Source organism: Nerophis lumbriciformis, linkage group LG12, assembly GCF_033978685.3.
Source record: "Nerophis lumbriciformis linkage group LG12, RoL_Nlum_v2.1, whole genome shotgun sequence".
NCBI classification, from domain to species: domain Eukaryota; kingdom Metazoa; phylum Chordata; class Actinopteri; order Syngnathiformes; family Syngnathidae; genus Nerophis; species Nerophis lumbriciformis.
The window spans coordinates 33,752,242-33,773,145 of record NC_084559.2 but is presented as its reverse complement, the minus strand read 5'-3'; the positions used below and the strand labels follow the sequence as shown (position 1 = coordinate 33,773,145).

The following is a 20,904-nucleotide window of genomic DNA, read 5'->3' as shown; positions in this document are numbered from 1 at the left end:
TCCGAGATAGATTAGCAGTCATGTTTAGCCTCTTCCATGGGCTAGCAATTGCTGCAACAGTTGATCTATTCTCACCAAGCTGCTTCCCAATTGTCCACAGCCTTTTCCAGCTTTGTGGAGCTCTACAGTTTTGTCTATGGCCTCTTTTGACAGCTCTTTGGTCTTGCCCATGGTAGCAGTTGGACTTTGACTGACAGTGGGCTGCACAGGTGACTTTAATGAGCTCAAAGGGGTGGTGGGTGGGTGATTAGTTGTGGGGTAAAGGTGGACTTTTTTTTAAGGAAGACTGACAGCTCTTTGAAAGTCATAATTCTTGCTGATTGTAATGTGTGCAAATACTTATGAACCCCAGTAACATACAAATAAATCATAAAAAAATCATACAATGTGATTTCCGGATTGTTCTTTTTAAATTATGTCTCTAACAGTGGAAATACATCTATGATGAACATTTCAGACCTTTCCCTAATTTCTAAGTGGGAGAACTTGCAAAATTGCAGGGTGTGCAAATACTTGTGGATCTCACTGTATATATATATATATATATATATATATCCATCCATCCATTTTCTACCGCTTATTCCCTTTTGGGGTCGCGGGGGGCACTGGAGCCTATCTCAGCTACAACCGGGCGGAAGGCGGGGTACACCCTGGACAAGTCGCCACCTCATCGCAGGGCCAACACAGATAGACAGACAACATTCACACTCACATCCACACACTAGGGCCAATTTAGTGTTGCCAATCAACCTATCCCCAGGTGCATGTTTTTGGAAGTGGGAGGAAGCCGGAGTACCCGGAGAGAACCCACGCAGTCACGGGGAGAACATGCAAACTCCACACAGAAAGATCCCGATTGAACCCAAGACTACTCAGGACCTTCGTATTGTGAGGCAGATGCACTAACCCCTCTGCCACCGTGACTGTACCGCTGTATATATATATATATATATATATATATATATATATATATATATATATATATATATATATATATATATATTCTTGAAACTTTTAGGATAATTTCAAATCAATTATATACATCTGTATACAATTTCAGAATTTTAGATACAGGACAAGACTACATTGAAATCATTTTTAAAAGCACTGTGGTGATTAAAGTTATAAAGCATTCCAAGTTATTTTTTTATTTTGGTATTAAATAAGCATGATAGCAGATTGAAGTTTAAAGCGTTTGTCGAGAATTTTATATAAAATTAAACAAAAATAACAGGAACTTAACAAAAAAGTAAAAATCATTATTGAAAAGTACTAGATGTTTTTTTACATATTTATTTTTGAGAAAATGTTACAGTAACGGTATTTAAATGTAAAAATACATTTTCTATTGTAATGAAAGTGGTCATGCTAGGAAGTTCAATGGTGAACTAGCGCTTTTAAAATCTAAGATTTAAAGAGGACACCATCACAGTCATTGGACAAATTCTGTAACTGTTAATACAGTTGGTTTCTTCAGTCACAAACTCAGTCGTTCAAAATTCAGCGGATAATTTGTTCAGGTATCAATCAGAGGTTCCTGTAACACACAACAAAATATTATTAAATTAGGTTGCTCTGATCATATAAAATGTGTATTAATGGTTAAGTATCACTTATTTAGATATGGTATTTAAATTGTTTCTTGCTTACATGTTATTTATTTAATTGTATTTATTTATTTATTTCTTGAAAGGGGAAAAAAAGATATGGTATTTACAATTTGGAGATCCAACCCTTTCCTGTTGTAGCTGCGTGTCAGTAGATGTGCCAGGCTTGCAGCTAAACAAATGCCTATTAGACACACACTGACTTCTATCAAATGTCGCACCACCACGTCCTGCTCCTCCTGGGGATTAAGAAGATCAAAATGGGAGTTGATTATTTGTATTTGGTCGCCATATTATTTATATTTAGTCCTTGCGCTACCTTTGTTAACATGACAGTGAGAGTAGGGTCATTCCTGGAGAGAAGAGCATAGCAGGCTTGTGGTGCTGCTGGTGGATGGTTAATTGCCTCAACATGGACAGGTGATAGGTTGCTCTCAGGTGCAGGACACTCCGGAGGAGGCCTTCAGAAATAAGACACTTACTTCATTAATTCATAACACTTTGGTGCCTTCATACTAGAGACGCACAGAGTGCAACTGAACTCACAGGCTCATGGGTAGGAGATCAGCTTGGGCTTTTATCGTGAGACAGGTACAGGTGTCATTTTCAGATTGAATCTTGAGAGCTACAATTTCATTTCCTGAAGACAAAAAAACTGTTTTTCCACATTAAAGAACTGCAATCTTTTTGGAATGTTGCCTATCATTCACAATCCTTATGTGAGACAAGTACACATATATTTCAATATAATATATTATTTTTCAAACAAACGTTAGCAATAGGTGGCCATCTATGCAGGTAAATAGGATTTGATTTATTCCCCCTATAAAGTGCTCTTAAAACATCTAAAACGTTTGTTATAACATGCTATAACTAAGTATATGCATTATGTAATGTAGTAACAGGCACATTCATAATACCAGGTAATATTCACAGTATTTTGGTCATTTTAAGCATTAGGTGGCGCATTGATTTCACAGAGTGCATCAAAACGTTCGCTATTTCCTTCAACAACAATTACTAATCACGGAAGACTTTGTGAGAGCCAACGACGACTACTTTTGGACAAATGATGATCCAGTAGCTTATCCTTTGGAGCCTGAATATAAGGAGGATGAGCTACAAGTGTTAGACGCTGAGTCATAAGCAGATCTCGCTCTAACTAAACACTAAGTACCATGTAGCAGTATTGCTAAGAAATACTGACTATGAACATAATAAAACAATCGCTTACTGTACAATGTCTGCTTTTATGGGGCCGCTGTTCGCCACACAAAGCTAAGTGATATTTTTCTATCTGTGTGCTTTTAATGCTTTTACAGCTTTCTTTATTCCTTCCCCAATATATTTAGTAGTCTTATAAAAACTTACAAAAGCATAAAATCTCTGTTTCACCGCCTCACTTTCAGCTAGCTAGCGAAGCTAAGCTAGTCCCGGTCCGAAGCTACTGCGCTGGTCACCGCTCAAAAGCTAAGTGCTATTTTTCTATCTGTATGCTTCTAATTGTTTTACAGCTTTCTTTATTCTTTCTCCAACACATTTAGTAGTCTATTTGAACTAAAAAAAAGCACCCACTCTCTGTTTCACTGCTTCACTTTCAGCTAGCTGGCTGTTAAGCTAGAAAAGCTAAGCTAGTAATTGCTAGTAAGGGCCCCCTGCCTGCGAGAGGTAATGGTGAGAGGTATAGAAGATTAGTCTCGTTCAACAAGTAGCTAGCTAGTTTTTGTAGAGAACAGGGACTAACGTTTATTGATAATTGGCCCTATTTCTAGAGCAAACCTGGCTTGCTGAGGAGGGACGGTCTTCACCCTAACCGGGAAAGCACCATCACTCTTGCTAGTAATATAGATTACTGTTTGAGTCACACTTGACTAGCTACACTAGAGCAAGCTCGGACACAGGCAACTACAGTGCCTGTTAGCCCGGGTGAGGAGTCAGTTTAGCTAGAACTAACCAGTGACACTCTGGAAAATTACGGCACACATAGCATTTCTAGTAGAATAATACATAACTCACATAATGTTTTGTCTGTAGTGACTGTGCCAGAGGTGGTCATGTATTCTTCCCAATCCCCACCATATAAATTCCTAGATGTGATCAAAATTATTTAAGGCGCAATACGCGAAATAGACGTAACGTTATTAATATCAGTACTACGAATACCATTGACAAAAATGCCTCAAAACAGCCCATTACCTATAATATGGGCTTTTTAAACATCAGATCATTGTCTCCCAAAGCGTTATTAGTTAATGAGGTCATTAGAGACAACAATCTTAACGTCATTGGTCTCAGCAAAACGTGGCTAAAACCAGATGATTTTTTTTCTGCTTAACGAGGCATCTCTTCCTTACTATACGAGGTCTTTCACACTGCTCTTTCTCCATTTGGCTGTTATCTATCGACCCCATGGACCCTGTTCAGACTTTATCAGTGAATTTTCAGAGTTTGTTGCTGATCTAGTGATACACGCAGATAATATAATTATAATGGAGGATTTTAATATCCATATGAATAACCGTCAGATACTCCTTGCGTGGTGCTCCAGACTATAATTGATAGCTGTGGTCATACACAAATAATAAATGAACCCATGCATCGCAACAGTAATACGATAGATTTAGTCCTTGACCGGGGTGTCATCACCTCCAAAGTAATGGTAATCCCATACACTAAAGTAATGTCCGATCACTACCTTATACTAAGCTACTAATAACCAGTGCTCTAGCAGCCGCAACATTAATGCTGCCACAACGACTCTTGCTGGCCTGCTGCCCTTGATAGTGGCACCATTCCCACATTATGTGGGCTCTATCAATAACCTCACCAACAACTTTAACGATGCCTTGAGCAACGCCATTGATAATATGGCACAGCTAAAGCTAAAAAAAAAGGCGTTGTGAGAGCAATGAGAAACCTTGGCAGGTTTCTCATTGCTCATCACAACGCCTTTTTTTTTGCCTCAACCCAAATTTTCTTGCCCTGTCAGTGTGGTTTGTGCCGCCCTTTTAGGCATTTGTGATTAAAGGCTATATAAATAAACTTTGATTGATTGATTGGGATGTCGACTGATGGGATGTTTATATATTTCAGCACAAAACGTGTGTTCCTCTTTTAAGTGATGAAATTATCATAATTCTCATTCTGAGGTTAAAAAGAACAGAAAATGGGCATATTCTGTTCCTTGCAATGTCTTTAGGTTGAAACTGAATTTTAAAGTCGACCAATTTCTCAGTTTATGGCCATAACTTTCTACTATACAAGTGAGAAGTTTGATTTTTAATTTAGCACACACTTTTACCAACTCAGAGGCTACTTACCTCTCAGTCATCAATGCCCCGTGTTACTAATGGTAGTTCCCCCGCGTTAGCTCCTTTAATAACAATGTCGCTAATATTTGGTGTATATGAAGGTCACTGCATGTAAATCGAGTATTGTTGGTGTTTTTTAAGGGCTTTATAGGCGGTATTTAACAATTTAGAATTCACATCTTGTCTTACATTGGGATTGTGAATGATAGGAAAAATCCCCCAAAAGTGCAGATCCCCTAAAACCCACATGTATGCAATCACAGTATAACAATACCTACCCCCAAGATGCAACTGACTGGCAGTCATGGTAGTGTATAGGTCGACATCTTTTGGAAGGCCATGGCTGCTTGTCACATCCACAGGAATTTTGAGATACAACCTGATGACAGATGGAGTCTGTATAGTCGAGTCCAGTGATGGAGTGGTTCTATCTTTTTCCTCTTTGGTCAGAAACACTGGTTCATCTGAGCTCTGATTAACTTTTACACACAGGTGGAACTGTGATAAGGTGGCAAGGAGATGGTTCCAGTCCTAAGGAAAAAAAACAGCAATATAACAGAAACAGAAATATACAGTGCAAATTATTTGCCACTTGCCAAGATTACAATTTTTATTACGTAGAAATTTCCCCAGTTTTAAAAGCTATTTACTTATTCTTAGTCATTGACTGATCTTATTTTTAGCATGAATAATTATATGGGTTCTATTGTAGTTTGAAAATTTTAAAACAATTATTCAAATAAGATATTTAGTTTTTTACCCACAAAGAAAATATTGTTTAAAGATTCTGCAACATCTCGAGAATGCTTAATTTATCAATTGCAAGCTTAATAATGCTTGTTTTTCCAGAATAAAATACCTTTTTCTATCTTAAAAGTCCTGCTAATTTCTAAATATACAAATCTTAATTTAGGATGTCTTATCAAGTAAAATTATCTGTCCATGCAGCTAGTTAAGAGTGTCCGCCCTGAGATCGGTAGGTCGTGAGTTCAAACCCAAGCCGAGTCATACCAAAGACTATAAAAATGGGACCCATTACCTCCCTGCTTGGCACTCAGCATCAAGGGTTAGTATTGGGGGTTAAATCACCAAAAATGGTTCCCGGGCGCTGCCACCGCTGCTGCTCACTGCTCCCCTCACCTCCCAAGGGGTGAACAAGGGAATGGGTCAAATGCAGAGGACATATTTCACCACACCTAGTGTGTGTGTGACAATCATTGGTACTTTAACTTTAGTCTTTTTTTTATCTTACCTCTTTTTTGCACAGCATAAATTGAAAACCCAGAATGTTTTTCATGATTTGGTAAAAAAACCTTTTTGTTGTTTAAATGTGCTATATAAATAAAGTGGATTGGATTGGATTAAACACATTGCTGTCTGAGCAACTGAGATATTAAATTGTGTACATAAACCTTCAGGCTGTGCTCTCTTAGACCGAGAGATCGATTGATACTCAGAGCAATATGACCACAGAAGTTGAATTTGCGTATCGTCACATAAACCAGATGTGAAGCCCTGAGCACACGCTTTTTCTTTATCATTAAAACAACTTTTACAAACTATAACAGAAGAAGATAAACATATTTAAATGTAATGGGGGCCAGGTGTACGTTGGTAAACCCGACTACCTAACAACGACTTCAAGAAAACTTTTTACAAATTAAAACAGAGGAAGATAAACACATGTAAACACTCAAAAATAATAAGTAAGTAGCCAGAACAATATCATTATATAACATAATTATTTTGCGAAGAAAATATAGTGTGTGGCTATTTATTGATTTACTTTTTTAAATAAAACTTGGTTATAAGTGTGTTTGAGTACTTTTTGAGCACATTCAACAGTACAGTTATAATAATGATAATATTGGAAACAATAACTGTGATATGAAATGTCCGTTTCGTTACATCCCTAGTGTGGACCATACTGAAGCAGAATAAGCATAACGCCAAGAATGTTTAAATAAAATCTAAACAGAGGACAATGAAAATATGGAGACGCTGCTGATGGATGAAGATACAGTAGAAGTTCACTCTCCAAGGTGAATGCTGTACATTATTCTTACATTACTTTATGAAACTACTATAGTTGTTGGTAGTACATTCGATGGTATTGTTTTTATTCAATATTTCTTATCTAAAAGTGTGTTTTTCTTTTTGAAAGACATGCTACATGTTAAAATTGTGCCGTTTTGGGGGTGCCAAGCATAGTTGATTTTGACGGATTTCAATGGGAGATGATTTGAGTGTTTTGAGTTAAGAGCTCAGTCATAGAACAAATTAAACTCGCACTATACTGAATTATATTGTTTAAATTCTATCCTGGAATCGGGATCTTTCTGTGTGGAGTTTGCATGTTCTCCCCATGACTGCGTGGGTTCCCTCCAGGTACTCCGCCTTCCTCCCACCTCCAAAGGCATGCACCTGGGGATAGGTTGATTGGCAACACTAAATTGGCCCTAGTGTGTGAATGTTGTCTGTCTATCTGTGTTGGCCCTGCGATGAGCTGGCGACTTGTCCAGGGTGTACCCCGCCTTCCGCCCGATTGTAGCTGAGATAGGCTCCAGCGCCCCCCGCGTCCCCGAAGGGAATGAGCGGTAGAAAATGGATGGAGGGATGCTACATGTTAAAATTGTGCTGTTTTGGGGGTGCCAAGCATAGTTGATTTTGACGGATTTCAATGGGAGATGTTTTGAGTGTTTTGAGTTAAGAGCTCAGTCATAGAACAAATTAAACTCGTACTATACTGAATTATATTGTTTAAATTCGATCCTGGAATCGGGATTTTTCTGTGTGGAGTTTGCATGTTCTCCCCATGACTGCGTGGGTTCCCTCCGGGTACTCCGGCTTCCTCCCACCTCCAAAGGCATGCACCTGGGGATAGGTTGATTGGCAACACTAAATTGGCCCTAGTGTGTGAATGTTGTCTGTCTATTTGTGTTGGCCCTGCGATGAGGTGGCGACTTGTCCAGGGTGTACACCGCCTTCCTCCCGATTGTAGCTGAGATAGGCTCCAGCGCCCCCCGCGTCCCTGAAGGGAATGAGCGGTAGAAAATGGATGGAGGGATGCTACATGTTAAAATTGTGCTGTTTTGGGGGTGCCAAGCATAGTTGATTTCGACGGATTTCAATGGGAGATGTTTTGAGTGTTTTGAGTTAAGAGCTCAGTCACAGCACAAATTAAACTCGTACTATACTGAATTATATTGTTTAAATTCGATCCTGGGCTCGGGATCCTTCTGTGTGGAGTTTGCATGTTCTCCCCGTGACTGCGTGGGTTCCCTCCGGGTATTCCGGCTTCTTCCCACCTCCAAAAACATGCACCTGGGGATAGGTTGATTGGTAACACTAAAAAATTGGCCTTAGTGTGTGAATGTGAGTGTGAATGTTTTCTGTCTATCTGTGTTGGCCCTGCGATGAGGTGGCGACTTGTCCAGGGTGTACCCCGCCTTCCGCCCGAATGCAGCTGAGATAGGCTCCAGCACCCACCGCGACCCAGAACGGGACAAGCGGTAGAAAATGGATGGATGAAATTACCTATAAGCCAATACAAAAATCATACCTTTGCTGTAGTGTCCGGGTTGGAAAGGGTGTGAGTGTTGATGTAAGACCCAAGGCTGATGAATGACATAGCCAGTGTCAGGATACACACACAAAACGTCACCGCTGGAGGATTCTGGGACACATACTCTCTTAAATTGCTAACCAGATGCCAGAAAGCCATCATTGAACACAAACAAACCTGGGATGAGGTAAACAAAGGAAATATGCGTCATTAATTGGCACTACATTCAGTGGTCATACTACTGCAATACTCTTGCTGCAGTTACTATCAAAACATATGTTGCCTTGAATGAACATATCAACTCCCCCCTGGCGCTGTTTTATACTGTTTTTGTACTTTTATTATTTCTTAATTGTATGTAAATGTTCATATTATAAATAACGGTTTATAAAATTTAAATAAATAAATAAAAATTACATTTCAACTCCACACTAATGAAGCTATGATGAAGATGGATGTTTTACAGACGTCTTACCTTATGTTCAAGAAGTTTACGCTCATCACAAAGCCATTTTTGTACGGTATACGAACCCCCCCATGTCGATATGTGATAAGGAGCAGACAAAGTTCATGTGTTACGGATTGAGGAGGATGACAACATACGGTAGTTTGCATTCACGACATACTGATCGCTTTACGATTGTCAACCGGTTGTTGGACGTGATTGGACGACCCCAACCACGTGATCAACAGCATTTTACTGAATTTATTGTTTGTTTAATTTGTATTTGTTTTGGCATGTAACATTTACATAAATTACAGGGCATCTGTCGTTTCATCCCGGACAATATTCATGACCAATTTGTGGTTTGTTTTAAAGATGTGATATTTGGATTTACACTGTATGCAAACATTTTTGAAAAGGAATTTTACCTTTGCAACCTCATTATACTATTGGCTAAGTTTTATATTCATAAATGTAAGTTTCTCAATACCTGACCTGTTTTTTGTGCCTTTAAAAAAATAAATAGAACTTTACTTTAAAATGTTTTCAACCTCTGACAACCAAAAATCTGTGAAAACTATGATGCTGTGCTCCAAATTTATAATATTTGGCTTTACACTTTGTTACTTAGTTACTTTATTGAGTTTACAACCCCCTGGTGCTGTTTTGTACTGTTTCTGTACTTGCTTTGATTATTATTATTTCTTTGCCTGTATGTAAATGTTTTGCATCTTATAAATAAAGGTTTATTTAAAAAAAAAAAAAAAAAAAAAAAACCGCCCACTAAAAAAAAAAACAAAAAATAAAACATTTACAGAAATTACATCTACAGTACAATAACAAAAGCCAACATTAGCAATGGTCAAATCCAGGCTGAAATCCTGTTATTTAACTACCGGTAAGCATATGACAACTGATCGCATTTTATCTACGCTCTTTCATTTGAATTGAATTAATTATTAGTACTTTTACGAAGATTGTATTTTAAAAATATATACAATTATAACCTTTAGTGTATATTTATCTACTAATGCAGTTGCTATATTATTATTGCAATTACCTTCTACAAATTACATTTTATATATAAAGCACTTGTCTTACATAAAAGAAATGCAACACAAAGTGCTTCACATTAAACAATGTCCAGATGACACACCACCTCTATCATCATACACACACACACACACACACAGATGAATGCATGGCAGAGTACAGAGGAGCCAGGTGAACAAACACTATTACAGGAGCTGTCTGCACCAGGACGCTGACACAAAGCAGCCCCACAGCAATGGTCGATATAATCCCTGATGCACAGGGTTCCTTCTGAGGTATGCTCTAAAGTAAAAATAAGAATATGTGTACAAATAGTAAGCACCTTGAATAAGAATAAATAATACATTACAAGATACAAATATATATATATATATATATACAGTAAATATATATTAAAATAGAAAATAACTAAAATAATCTAGCATTGATAAAAGTAAAAAGTCAAGTACGGACATCTTCAATAAAATTAATGATAAAGTAAAAGCCAAATCAAAAAGGTTAATTTAAACCTGCTCTTACAAACTACTCTATTGAATATCCTGCTATCATTTTATTCTATCATTACAAAAAATGGTTAGTACACACGGAGTACAGGAAGTAAACAAATGCATGCATAATTTCTGTGAAACGTACAAAAGGTGGAATTAAATAAACGTTGCTTCTTCTTGCGCCTTTTCAGACATTTGTGAAAATGTAAACATGTGATGTACCTTAATGTAACGTCATATGCATGTTGAAAATACAGTAAACAAAAACATCAACATTCATTGGAAGAAAGTTTCCCGTTAAGGATATCTGTAGTTTTTAGAATTAATGTAAAATAAAAAACTGTCTAAATATCCAGATAGTAAAACAGAGACTGTTCCGAGTCACAAGTCAGCCATGATGACAGTTTATTGAGAAAAATGTTATGAATCTAAGAGGCTTTTTTTTTTTTTTTTTACAATGACAATAATGATTTAACTTAGCGGTGGCACATTCCTTAATACATAAACATGATAAAAATAAATCAGAGTAGAAAAATTAGGCTGTAAATTACATTTTATCATAAACATTCCCTTATATTAAAAACTATCTTCCTTTCATTTAAAAAAAAAAATGTGCAAAACTGAGGAACTACTATCCTCATACCACATTACCCTTAAAAGTGTTTTTTCCCTTTGTCAAAGTGTTAATTAAACTTCCTTTCCAGCACTTTTGCATTATGCATTATTGCAATTAAGGAGTCCAGGTGACTTTAATAGGCTTGAATGCCCAAATATCAGGGTGGCCCATGTGCAGCAGATCCTTGTATGGAGATGTGCTCCATTGGAAGGGTGGCACCTGGTCCCATGTTGGCCCACTCGCGGCCAGCATTTCATAGCGACGGAACATTCTGTAGGAGGTCATCTGCAAAGAACACCACTTAGTGAATCAGTGTGCTTCAGGAAAGACCAATAAATTAACAGGACTAATACGGTACCTTCATGTCTGTTCCTCCGTGGGATCTCTGTCTTAAAGCTCCAAAGGGGTATGTACCGTTGGCAGGGTTCAGGTCTGAGCGGGCAGAGATGGCATTTTCTCCATTCTCAAGTGGATTACAGCCTTGGCACTGAGACAACGGGTCTTCTTTAAAGTTATTGTACCTAGAAACAAAAAGATACAATGTCAACAAATATATAGCTATACACTTAAAATAATACAATACAGGAGTATTTTCGTGCAGACCTCATGAGGCGCATCATTGAGGCAACATCTGTAACTTTTTTCTGGTCTCTCCTAAATATTTGAGCCCGGGGATTCTGGTCAAGGGAGAACCAAGAGCCAAACTTTTCCACCAGCTCATTGCAGCCACTCGCATTGAATATGTCTTCATAGTACCTAGAGCACATATGATCCAAAAGTGTAAGTCATGAACACATGCACTTTACATAAATATTAGGGATATGGCACTTACGGTATGTTGTAACTTGCCCAGTATCCTTTCTGCAATAATTCTTCTGTCTTATCGGTAAAAATAATCTGTCCCCTACAATGTGAAAATACAGGAAAAGCCTTTTTTTTTTTTAGTATATAATATTAATCCATAAAGTAAATACATCTGAAAATGCTTACGGAATTTGTTCCAACACAACAAAGAGGTCCTTCATGAGGTCAGTCTTCCCTGGAGCGAAGTTATTATAGTCCACAATCATCCACTGGTTGTTGTACCTGCAAAGCATGCAAAGTACACACTAAAAATGCCCGAATTCAACGTTTGTGTGGTTGTGTCAAACGATGCTCGGAACTCACGTGCCGCTGTTGTACTTGCTGAATAGCTCCGCCCAGCCTTTAGCGGTCACTGCAAGACGATTAGCCACAATGTTCCTGAGCCACTCCATCACCGTACCTTTGGGTTGGACAAACTTCCACAGTGCAGGGTTGCTGTTGCCAATGGTGGTTTCCAGGGTAACCTGCAGGCATTCAACAGATACAAAGGAGCAATTAATTATCTATAATATGTAATGAATCTATGTTTTGAACTCACCTATTATGTTGAGAAAACCTCTCAATTTGAGGTATTTTAATTTCAATTAATTGCATTATTATGAACAAAAAAAGTGGCTTATAAAGTCGTTTGTTTTTAACAGACTTGAACATTGTTGCATTTACAAAAATAAAACATCAGGTCTAATTAAAGTGCTGAAGTTAAAACATAAAAAAACAGTAAACACATTTTTCTGAGCAATACAAGTGTTGAATTTTTTATATAATTTCCCTCTGCTTCAGATAATATAAAATAGATATAAAAACATACAGTATGTTACGAATAGTGTTTTAAGGGAACAGATTTAACAAATAAATGTTTATATTTGTCACAATTACATGTTAAACTGTCAGTCACAGCTGTCTCGTACATGTACATCAATGTGCAACATTATGTCATGTTTTAAAGTTTAATTAGCGACAGAAAATGAAATTTACTTACAAATTTTGGTTTCATTTCACCCAGTAGCAGACACGCGAGCATGCAATAAATGACACGTATGTGCGATTAAACACATTTTTCCTTAATATAAATGTGCTCTGATTTTAAATATTACATGGGATATATCACTATATTGTTACACAGATGGTTATTACAGTATAAAGTAATCTTAATATATAATGCCGTTTAATAGCTCATGTAATAAGACGTTTTGTGAAGAAAAAAAAACCCCCCGCTTAAAACAAGACAACATTTAAACATATACCAACCATGAAGAGACTTCTGAATAGGGATATGTACCGCTCACATTTCAACCAATATGGTACCAATTCCCGGTACCTAGGAATTGATACCGGTACTTAACAGTACCAATATTCTGCACTTTTGTGTGTGTTTATTAATGTTAATTGTTGGATAATAACACTTTATTTTATAATGTAACATTTAAAAATGATCCAATTGTTATAACTGCTGTAGAGTTGTTATATCTTGTTTTCTGATTACAATAGTCTCATTTGCAATGCAGTTGCACTTCCAAGACATTAGATTGCAGTATTCTATAGGATATCTATGGTATGTTGTCTCCCAAAAAAGTAGCTTTTTCTAGGAAGTTTAATGTGTTATGCTGTGCCCTACAAAGTGTTTATCCTGTAAGTATTGTGCTTACTATTGTAACATTCATATCAGTTGTAGTTTCCTTTACTAAATTTCGAGGTTTTGAAATTGCCATGTAAAATTGCTAATGCTAATACCCCGTCAATGGCAAATTCAGTGTAAATTTGCATCAAGCTAGCGCATTTTTAAAGAGTGAATCCTTACTTTGTTAAAGTACACTTGCTTTGTAGGTGTTAAAAATTGCAACATTACCTGAAGGTAGTTTGACTGCTGCTTGAGTGATTGTTTACGTGAGCTGGTGTGTTGTCTGCAACATGATGTGATGGGTCTAAAACCTGACTTGACGTCACGTGCAACAAAGGTAACGCAAAAGAGCCCGTTTGATTTAATGCTAAAAAAGTATAGAATTCGGTGCACATCCCTACTTCTTCCTCTTGGTTGGTTTATTTAAACATAATGAGATTTATATGTACTTTGTACATGTACTTCTGATACTTCTTTTAAGTTTAATATAAATATTTTACACAATTTTTTGGATTTAATTAATCTTATCCCCATTACTTGAAGTCCCTAACCTTAGTCTCGAATGAAACTTCTTTTTCGCCGTGGCTGAACTGTTGTTGCTCTCAGCTTAACACGGTTAGAAAACATAATGCACTAAATATGACTGTATTTAATCGCATTTAACACGATAATTTGACACCCCTAATTTAAATATTAAACTGAGTGCTGTGAGAAACAGAAGAAGCTTTCACCAAGCCACTACTGAGGATGTAAAAGTCATCTCCGGAGAACGATAATTTGACACCCCTAATTTAAATATTAAACTGAGTGCTGTGAGAAACAGAAAAAGCTCTCACCAAGCCACTACTGAGGATGTAAAAGTCATCTCCGGAGAAAATTGATCCAGGGTAGGATGAGAATGCCTGTATCGTTCCAGGAAGAAGAAGATTATCTGCAAAAAAGGCAGCATTTAACTAGAAGGATCACATCATACAGTAGTACAGCCTCTCATATTGTGATGCTTGTCTCTCTTAAAAATAACGTACCTACATATAAACACAGGTCTAGTAAATACATTGTGGAAGCAAAACATGAAAACATCTGGGACACTTGCAAAATGTGTCAATTTAGTACCTAAGGGCGAAACGCTGAAGGCAAAGCTGTATTTCTTTATGATGCGCAGCATGGACTGGTAGGTGTTCCAGGTGTCATGTGACACCAGCAGATCTTTATTGTTTGGCAACAGCTTAATGAGAGCAGAGCAGGAGCCAGATCCTAGTGGTCGCGTCAAGCTGGATTTGTTTAAAGCAGATTCCAAATCCTCCATATCTCCACCCATTTGGAACAGTCTGGTTGGTAATAGCAAACAACATGGTTATTAGTAGGGGTGTCCCGATAACACTTGTTCGCCTCCGATACAATACCAATATTGGAGCCATTAGTATTGGACGATACAGATATTAGGTTGATACAGCATCAGTAAGAATCATACATATTTGTGTTGTATTGTAGAGTGGAATGTTAGAAAAACCTTTGATGAAGTGAAGTTAGTCACCCAGAGAACAATGTTAGGTATGAAAAACACTAACTTATTATTACCCTGTGGAATGGACTCATGCAGTTTTTAAATTGAAGTGGAGTGGTCATTTGTTTTCGTGTCGTTCTCGCCAGTCCCAGGTCCCAAATTTGCTGTGAAAGTGTCCCAACGTGTCGGAATACCTACTCAAGACGTCTCATGTCCAGGTGAGATGCATGATTTATGATCTACAATAAAATTACAGGGAGCAAGGAAGCGAGGAAACAGCAGATCACTCGATGATGTAAACATAAGGAGTAGGGCTGGGCGATATGGCCTTTTTTTAATATTGCGATATTTTAAGGCCATATCACGATACACGATATATCTCTCGATATTTTGCCTTAGCCTTGAATGAACAATTGATGCATATAATCACAGCAGTATGATGATTCTATGTGTCTACATTAAAACATTATTCTTCATACTGCATTAATATATGCTACTTTAAAACTTTCATGCAGAGAAGGAAATCACAACTAAAAAAAAATCACAATTGTTTTCATACGGTGTTGATCTGGAAATGTTTGCCTCTGCATTTTGATGGTGTGGACGTGTGGCACAGAACGGAGATGTTGACATGCGGAGTAAGCACTCTTCATTCTCTAGCAGGTGACTTTTCAAATGATGCTACATATTAGCAGTAATGCTACTTTTTATAGCAGCGCTTTCGCCCCACACTTGACAAATTACAGTTGTCTGTTCGACATATTCCCACTTGAAGCCAAACCACGGCCAGACGATGGACCCCCTGCTGTTTTTTGGGGGAATTAATTATTCCTTAATTTGTTACCAGATTCGCACCTTCTTTCTCTCGTATTACTGCTAGCATCACAGCTAACATTAGCCATGCTGCTACCTCTTTGCTGCACGAGGGCGTATACGTATGTGACGTATGTCGTGACAGTATGTGACGTGTGTAGAAGGTGCGCTTGCTGTCTGTGAGAAGGAGAGACAGGAAAGAGCGAGGAGAGCCTGTAATGTAATGCCAGCAGCTAAAAGCAACTGCGTGAGAACGCATACTCGAATACCACGATACAGTCATTTTCTATATCGCACATAGACAAACCCGCGATATATCGCGCATATCGATATATCGGCCGGCCCTAAAGGGAGAGACAGAAGTGATTATGTCGCCGCTATAAATAGTTTGTCTGTGTTAGCGCTTAAAATAACAATATCACTAATACATTGTCAGTATTAAAGTCACAAAATGTAAATGGAGTATTGTTGGCGCTTTTTGAATGGTTATTTATCGTATTTTATGGGTGGAAAATTGGATCTCCCTTTGGCTCTAGTTATTTACGTTTTTTTAATATTTAGAATGCATTTAAAAAATCCATCCGTTGACATGTCTTTCTTAATGATTGTGAACAATAGGCAAAAAAAGAAAAGAAAAAAGTGCAGTTCCCTTTTAAGTAGAACTCATGATGCAGTGAATTGAAATATTGCAGACACAGTTGTTCCTGGATACGTTCTAATACGCTATTGCTTTGGAGAGTCTGTAATATGTATGTGCAACTATAATTATATGACACTTGTTTATAATGACAAATGTGCTGTTCTGAACTGCAATATTGTTCAATTAAAGACACTTATGTATGTCTTGTTTGTGTGCTATTCATTGCATGCTTAGCCGTTGTGAAGCTGCTTGCTTCAAGTATCTCCAACTAGGGGTGCAACGACTCGACAAACAGTAAATAAAATATGTTGCCGAAAAATGTCATATATAGACAATAGTCGTGACGTGATGTCGGGGCTCGGTCAGTAGAGCGGCCGTGCCAGCAACTTGAGTATTCCAGGTTCGATCCCCGTTTCCGCCACTCCAGTCACTGCTGTTGTGTCCTTGGGCAAGGCACTCTACCCACCTGCTCCAAGTGCCACTCACACTGGTTTAAATGTAAATTAGATATTGGGTTTCACTATGTAGAGCGCTTTAAGTCACTAGAGAAAAAATATATTTCATATATATTTAAATATGTAAATATAATTCACTTCATTTCACGTCATCACTCGTGGTTTTCCGAAGGAACGCAAATCAGCGCCGCCACTTGCAACAACATGGCAGGTGAAAGCATGTAAAGTGTGGGAACATTTCCTCCTATTCTTGTTAAAGACATGAACACCGTGCTCATTTTGTCAAACAGACCTTGTTTTTATTACACTACATCTGTGATACGGGAGCATTTAAAGCAGTGGACTGTCGGACATCTGGTGGATGCAGTCTCAACTCGATAAGATAGTTAATTAAACTTTCTTACACAAGGTAATAAACTATCATTTTAGCCAAAGTCTGCCAGCTAAACTTTGTCTAAACCGATTCAAGTACTTTTTATTTGTGAGGAACTTCAGGTGTAAACAGTGCCAATTTGCAGTGCAATGAAGAAAGGCACAATAACAAATGTCAATCTCACACACACAAACAAACATTTGGCACCATTATCATTAAATAATAAACATACACTCAATTAGATAGCTAAAATGTTCAGAATCAATCAGTGATTAAATTCGATACATTGTCTATTAGATTGCTAAAACATGACAGGACTTAATCCATAATCAATAATATACCAGTGTGCAGCTTTTAAAACACATCATTACAAAATGCTTGTTTCGTTTTGAGTACATTAGATTGTTCTGGTGTTTTGTTGCAAAAATTATAAAAAAATATTTAGCACTTTGCTTGTCCTTGCTTTTAAATTAACACAAGTTTAACAGGTATTTTTATTTTTGTAGCAGCACAGTTATAGTACAAATTAAAATTTATGATTGAATTGGTCATCTTTGTTGTTAGTAACCACATGCCTAAAAATAACTCGAGATGAATTGAAAAGTTGAATTAGAGCCACTGGATATGTGTACGCTTTATTATCCGTTTAGTCGACGAATTGTTGAGAAAGTCAATGACTTGTTGACTAACAAAATAGTTGTTCGTTCGTTGCATTCCTTGCCCCAACCTATTGCCTTTTATACATGCCTAAAATACAAGAGAAGATCAACTTTGTGTGCTTTTTGGAGGACACAAAAAGCACAAAAAGTGGGATCTGAGCCGAGGATGTCGTTGTGGCTTGTGCAGACACTCGTGATTTAGGGCTATATAAATAAACTTTGATTGAATTAGCTGTCCAGCTTTGCAAAGATAAAAACGCTGCAGGAAAAGTTAAGATACAAGCCAATATGATCGATACCTGTTTTTTTGTGCTGGTATCGGACCAATTTAAATTTTCCTAAGGGAACTCTCCTGAAGGAATCAATAAAGTACTGTCTATCTACCGGTATATCCAACATCAATATCGAATCGGGACACCCCTAAATATTATATTGGCACTTGTTTGTTAGATTTAAAAAAATGGGCTCATCTGCTTACAGAAAACCAAAGGGGTTGATGGATATCGGGCCAGAAGGAAATGACAGTTGGTCATTGTAACTGTCCTCCAGACCTTTCAGCTGTAGCAGAGCAAGGCGAACCTAACATGACAATGAAAGAATAAATGCACAGTAATTTCACACCACAATATTCATTTTAAAGATATTTTCAGTACCTGGTACCAGTAAGGTGAATTTGGCTGTTGCTCAATTTGCTCCTGAACCCACTGAAGGTTGATAGTGATAAAAGTCTTGAGGCGGTCACAGTAGCCAGCATCTCTTGAGAAGGGCCCACAGTAACCCATGAGTGTGTTCATCCAGTGCTTGTAGATAAGCTAAAAACAGAAAGGTCGTCAACTTTAAGTCATTATATTTTAGCTTGAATAGTGTAAGTCTAGGCTGACCTGAGATGTGACTGCAGCTTCCACAGCTCCAGCAGCATAAGCTTGGATGCTGTCATTGTATTGACTGCTGGTTGTGACGTCCAAGGCAGACCAGCTGAAGTAATACCACAAAAAACAGGTCAACAAAAAAATATTGGTAGCCTTTTTTAATGTATGCCACACTATAAGTGAACCATGTTATAAACGTACCCTGTTGTCTGAATGTTGTCGGTGAAGTTGGCCCAGGCCACAAAATCTTCTCGATACCCAACGATGACTGAAAGCTGCCCCGTGTTTTTATCAAGAACCGCCGTTCGTATTTCGGCTCCAACCAGTGCAAAATGACTGAACAAAACGCAGTTAATTGTTAAACAGAATGTAAAACAGCGGAGTAAATAAATATCTGCCATGTTTGCACAAACAAGTCACATGATAGGTGGTGTAGTTACTAGTCACCTGATCTTCTTCTTGGGTTTTCTGTCGGATTGCAGTTGTAATTTAGACAGTCTATACCGCCACTTACTGTACCGGAGTATGTTGCATGGGCTCACTATTATCTTCTGTATTTTATTATTAGTAATTATAATAGATACCTCTATGTACCTATACATATAAATACATACACAACCCATAAACTCCAAAATATGCATATACACACCTATGTACTTAGATTACCTACAAAAAAGAAGAAAAATAGTCACCTGATAGCGTCCAAACTTCAGTGTTATGTAGATTCCAAGTCAGTCACCACTTCACTGATAGTCAGAAAGTGGTAATATTTTCAAAATAAAAGACCCGTCTAACTGTGTTTTGACATGCAGTTTTTAAGAGTTGAGAAACTCCTTCTCATGTTAATTTAGGAAAAATATGGACTCTGCATAATAGATTTTCCATCCCAGACAAAGTTAAGACTGTTCTTTATCCATCCATCCATCCATCCTCTTCCGCTCATCCTAGGTCGGGTCGCGGGGGCAGCAGCCTAAGCAGGGAAGCCCAGACTTCCCTCTCCCCAGCCACTTCGTCCAGCTCTTCCTGTGGGACCCCGAGGCGTTCCCAGGCCAGCCGGGAGACATAGTCTTCCCAACGTGTCCTGGGTCTTCCCCGCGGCCTCCTACCGGTCGGACGTGCCCTAAACACCTCCCTAGGGAGGCGTTCGGGTGGCATCCTGACCAGATGCCCGAACCACCTCATCTGGCTCCTCTCGATGTGGAGGAGCAGCGGCTTTACTTTGAGCTCCTCCCGGATGGCAGAGCTTCTCACCCTATCTCTAAGGGAGAGCCCCGCCACCCGGCGGAGGAAACTCATTTCGGCCGCTTGTACCCGTGATCTTGTCCTTTCGGTCATAACCCAAAGCTCATGACCATAGGTGAGGATGGGAACGTAGATCGACCGGTAAATTGAGAGCTTTGCCTTCCGACTCAGCTCCTTCTTCACCACAACGGATCGATACAGCGTCCACATTACTGAAGACGCCGCACCGATCCGCCTGTCGATCTCACGATCCACTCTTCCCTCACTCGTGAACAAGACTACGAAGTACTTGAACTCCTCCACTTGGGGCAAGATCTCCTCCCCAACCCGGAGATGGCACTCCACCCTTTTCCGGGCGAGAACCATGGACTCGGACTTGGAGGTGCTGATTCTCATCCCAGTCGCTTCACACTCGGCTGCGAACCGATCCAGTGAGAGCTGAAGATCCTGGCCAGATGAAGCCATCAGGACCACATCATCTGCAAAAAGCAGAGACCTAATCCTGCAGCCACCAAACCAGATCCCCTCAACGCCTTGACTGCGCCTAGAAATTCTGTCCATAAAAGTTATGAACAGAATCGGTGTTCTTTATGTCATCTTAAAAAAGTTGCTAAACCATTTTTTTTTTTTAAATTTTTTAAGTCCCACCTCTAATTATTCTGGACTGAAGACTGTTTTACTGTTTAGTACTTTTAATACACTTTTAGATTTCAAGGAAGAAATGGTTGTTTGTACAATTTAAATTTACTTAAGACTTGGAGAATGCTGTTACATTTTTGCTG

General features: G+C 38.3%; 2 protein-coding genes across 3 annotated transcripts; both read right to left on the bottom strand.

Moving 5' to 3' along the window:
- Window positions 1-1,279: 1,279 nt before the first annotated feature.
- LOC133622946 (transmembrane protein 248) lies at window positions 1,280-9,102 on the bottom strand. 2 transcript variants are annotated; one of them, XM_061985805.1, is made up of 7 exons: window positions 8,959-9,102; window positions 8,481-8,660; window positions 5,197-5,449; window positions 2,154-2,262; window positions 1,927-2,068; window positions 1,718-1,846; window positions 1,280-1,537 (listed from the first exon to the last, which is right to left on the bottom strand). In XM_061985805.1, the coding sequence occupies exons 2-7, from the start codon at window positions 8,643-8,645 to the stop codon at window positions 1,517-1,519; spliced, it is 819 nt and encodes a 272-aa protein (XP_061841789.1). In that variant the 5' UTR covers window positions 8,646-8,660; window positions 8,959-9,102; the 3' UTR covers window positions 1,280-1,516. The 2 variants fall into 2 exon arrangements, with proteins under 2 accessions (XP_061841789.1, XP_061841790.1); XM_061985806.1 differs by having other exon boundaries at window positions 1,284-1,537; window positions 2,154-2,247.
- Window positions 9,103-10,843: 1,741 nt separating this feature from the next.
- On the bottom strand, window positions 10,844-19,341 carry plbd2 (phospholipase B domain containing 2). The gene is made up of 12 exons (XM_061986433.1): window positions 19,082-19,341; window positions 18,893-18,986; window positions 18,665-18,823; window positions 18,490-18,590; window positions 14,681-14,895; window positions 14,404-14,498; window positions 12,253-12,413; window positions 12,076-12,171; window positions 11,918-11,989; window positions 11,689-11,841; window positions 11,444-11,606; window positions 10,844-11,370 (listed from the first exon to the last, which is right to left on the bottom strand). Exons 1-12 carry the CDS (start codon window positions 19,279-19,281, stop codon window positions 11,200-11,202), a joined length of 1,680 nt encoding a protein of 559 aa, XP_061842417.1. The 5' UTR covers window positions 19,282-19,341; the 3' UTR covers window positions 10,844-11,199.
- Window positions 19,342-20,904: the final 1,563 nt, after the last annotated feature.

Bases quoted from the DNA above. Each gene is read 5' to 3' on its own strand.
- LOC133622946 (XM_061985805.1), bottom strand. From the start codon at position 8,645: ATGATGGCTTTCTGGCATCTGGTTAGCAATTTAAGAGAGTATGTGTCC. The intron at 2,263-5,196 runs GTAGGTATTGTT...GTGGAAAAACAG, and splicing joins CAGTCAGTTGCATCTTGGGG to TTTTTTTGTCTTCAGGAAAT. The intron at 1,847-1,926 runs GTAGCGCAAGGA...CTTAATCCCCAG, and splicing joins TCACTGTCATGTTAACAAAG to GAGGAGCAGGACGTGGTGGT.
- plbd2 (XM_061986433.1), bottom strand. From the start codon at position 19,281: ATGGCAGATATTTATTTACTCCGCTGTTTTACATTCTGTTTAACAATT. The intron at 18,591-18,664 runs GTACTGAAAATA...TTGTCATGTTAG, and splicing joins ATTCACCTTACTGGTACCAG to GTTCGCCTTGCTCTGCTACA. The intron at 12,172-12,252 runs GTGAGTTCCGAG...CATGCTTTGCAG, and splicing joins AGCAAGTACAACAGCGGCAC to GTACAACAACCAGTGGATGA.